General features: G+C 38.3%; 1 protein-coding gene across 1 annotated transcript in view; it reads right to left on the bottom strand.

Annotated features, from left to right (window-relative positions):
* Positions 1-220: 220 nt before the first annotated feature.
* The window catches only part of fam89a (family with sequence similarity 89 member A), a 4,458-nt gene continuing 1,731 nt past the window's right edge, over positions 221-2,947 (bottom strand). Inside the window, exon 2 of the mRNA XM_034162393.1 lies at positions 221-1,033. Within this exon, the coding sequence (XP_034018284.1) occupies positions 740-1,033 (294 nt within the window). The 3' untranslated portion in view covers positions 221-739. The remainder of the gene's footprint in view (positions 1,034-2,947) is intronic.

Genomic DNA, 2,947 nt, shown 5'->3' on the forward strand with positions numbered 1-2,947 from the left:
CTACAATGAAAGGTTTGACAATGCGGAAAGTCTACAACGTTATTTATCTCTTCCCAATAATGCCGACTGCAGATCTGATCCTGTGTAAGTTCTTGAACTTACTACCTGTAAATGCTGTACCTTTTGTCCTAGTTTAATATTTAAAAAGTAAAAAACACACTTTCTAAGAGGGTAAAAGGTAATGTTATTTTTATATTATATCATAAATAGTAAACTTTTTCATATATTTATAAGTAAAATACTCTGCTAATAGCCCAGTTAGTAAAACCGCTGGATTTTATATATGTATGTGTACATACATATATATGGCAGAGCTGTTTTGTTCAAAGGTATACAGCCTAATAGTGAATATACAAAGTCCAGACTTTGATGACAAAAATGCATCTCAACTCCTGAGTGTTTTCCAGGCTGGTAGCAAACCATTTTCTCAGACACCCGGTCACTCAGCAGTCTGGTAAAGTCAATGATTAGGCTGCCAGAAAGGAAAAAAAAAAGAAGAAAAAAGGACATATTGTAGCAAAAGCAGGGCTGTGTTTCACCTGAGCAGGAGTTAGAAGTTGAGCTGGACCTTTACCATCCGTTATGGTAACCAGATACCATAGAATGCTTTTCCAAACCAGCCACTCCCTCCCGGGCCAAGAGGTTTCCAAACCCGCTCAACTTTTCCTCCACCACAACCCAGTCTGTTTACCGCCAAAAATCTCCCTCCGTCTGCAGTTACGTGGTGGGAAATGAGGCCTCAGATGGTGACGTGAAAGGAGTCCCAGCTGTCGTCTTTGCCACTGCTCCCATTCTTGGCCGTCCCCAACATCCTTCCTGTCCCGTCTCCAAGCTCTCCGTCGGGATGCTCCCCGGTGGGCGTGGAGCCGGGCTCTGGGTAATACTCTTCGTCCTCGTCGAAATATCCATTGTCCATCATGCTGAGGCTGGAGGCGGCGCTCAGGTCGTGGCAGCTGCCCTTGTACTCCTGAATGGACTCGTGCAGCGACCACAGCTGGCACAGCAGGGACATGTCCTGCTGACGCAAACCCACCTGCACAAGACGAAGAACAACAAATAAATAGAAATTTCATGCATGTCTGAAATTCTGATTGCTCTTCATTCTGTTACATGCAGGCACAGAAACAGCAGCACCGGAACATGCAGTAGTGGACGATGTATTCCGACCTTTTACTCAAGTAAAACTAGTGCGACCACACTGTAGAAATACTACATTACAACTAAAATTGCTGTATTGTAAAGACTACTTATCAAAAAATTTATTACCATCAAGATATGCATTTCCCATTCCTGTAGCGCTCTGTAGCACTTCCTGTCTGGGAGGTGCTACAGAGCTCCTCTGGCCAAAGGTTCTTTTAAATAAATCCTTTAAACCAATGCCGTCGCCATAATGAACTCAAAAAAGTGACCACTCCACAAAAAACCTGAACTGCTTTACTTCTGTTATTGATTTTATTAGATCTTATTTTACATTTTATTTATCTTACTAGGTCTTATTCTACTTCTTCCTTTACTTCAATGTATTTTATGTATCTTATCTTTGTTTTATTCTTGTGTTTGTATGAATATGTTTGTATTTTAGTGTTGTCTTTTTTGTGCTGGTGAGCCGAAGACAATTTTCCACATCAGTAGACAATAAAGAATTATTCTATTCTATTCTAATCTAGCTGAATAGATTTATTTTGAATTTAGTTTGATTTGACTTTACAGTAAAATAGACTTTACTTATTAAACAGAGGATAAATGGGGGGGGGGAATAAAGGAGCAAAAATCAAATAACTAAATTTTGAGAGTGAAAGGCCACTTTATTAAAAAACAATTATTCAATAAAAATATAAATAATTTTCGTTTTCATTCGGGGTCAATATTCAGGATTTTTAGATCTAATGGCCCAAATGAATTTGTACTTTTTAAAGTTATTAACAGTTACCAAAAACTAAAGATTTAAGTTAAATGGTTGAAAAAAGGTTTCAAAATATATAAAAATGGCAAACTTTAAGAGACTAATCAATAGCTTTCATGATTTCTAATAAAAGTTCTGTCTGACTTATATATATATATATATATATAAACCCGAACACACACTGCCCTACTTCATGGTGCCCTGAGAAAACGCTGTAAAGTTTACCATTGGTGAGTAATACTTTCTGCAGCAGGATTTGACAAAGTACAGCTCAGTGACTGTGACCTTTGACCCTAAAATTAATGTTTCTCTCAAATATTGTTCACAAATCTGTCTAAATCTGTTAGTGCGCACTTCTCCTTTGCACATTTCAGAGTGGCCTTTTATTGTGGCCAGCCTAAGGCACACCTGTGCAATAATCATGCTGTCTAATCAACATCTCGATATGCTACACCTGTGAGGTGGGATGGATTATCTCGGCAAAGAAGAAGTGCTCACTAACACAGATTTAGACAGATTTGTGAACATTTGAGAGAAACTGTTTTTTTTTTATGTGTATAGAAAATGTTTCAGATCTTTGAGTTCAGCTCATGAAAAACTGGAGCAAAAACAAAAGTGTTGCATTTATATTTTTGTTCAGTGTATTTGGAGGACGATGGGGGGGAGACATGAAGTTTTCAAGATACTCCATTTGGTCTTTTTTGGATTTCTCTCATGTCTGATGTCTCTTGTATTTATTTTTGTGGATAATAAGGTGGAACTCAGTGCACAGCTGATACTGCTGTATGAACAGGTTTTCAAGCCAGCTCAATTGGCAGGCAGACTGAACTGTGTCAGTTCAAACCGCTCAGACTGAACACATTGTGCTGGGAGACGAGGGTGGGGCAAACCGTTTTAAAAATAGCACAATAACAATGTGTATTATTTTAGCAATGTGCATTCTGAGAGGGGCGTTCTACTTTTTACAAATTACAAAAACTGCATGCAGATATCTCAAAAGATGATTCCAATGGTGCTTTTTTGTTTGGTTTGTTTGTTGCCTTC

The sequence above is a fragment of the Thalassophryne amazonica genome, chromosome 21 (assembly GCF_902500255.1).
Source record: "Thalassophryne amazonica chromosome 21, fThaAma1.1, whole genome shotgun sequence".
NCBI lineage: Eukaryota > Metazoa > Chordata > Actinopteri > Batrachoidiformes > Batrachoididae > Thalassophryne > Thalassophryne amazonica.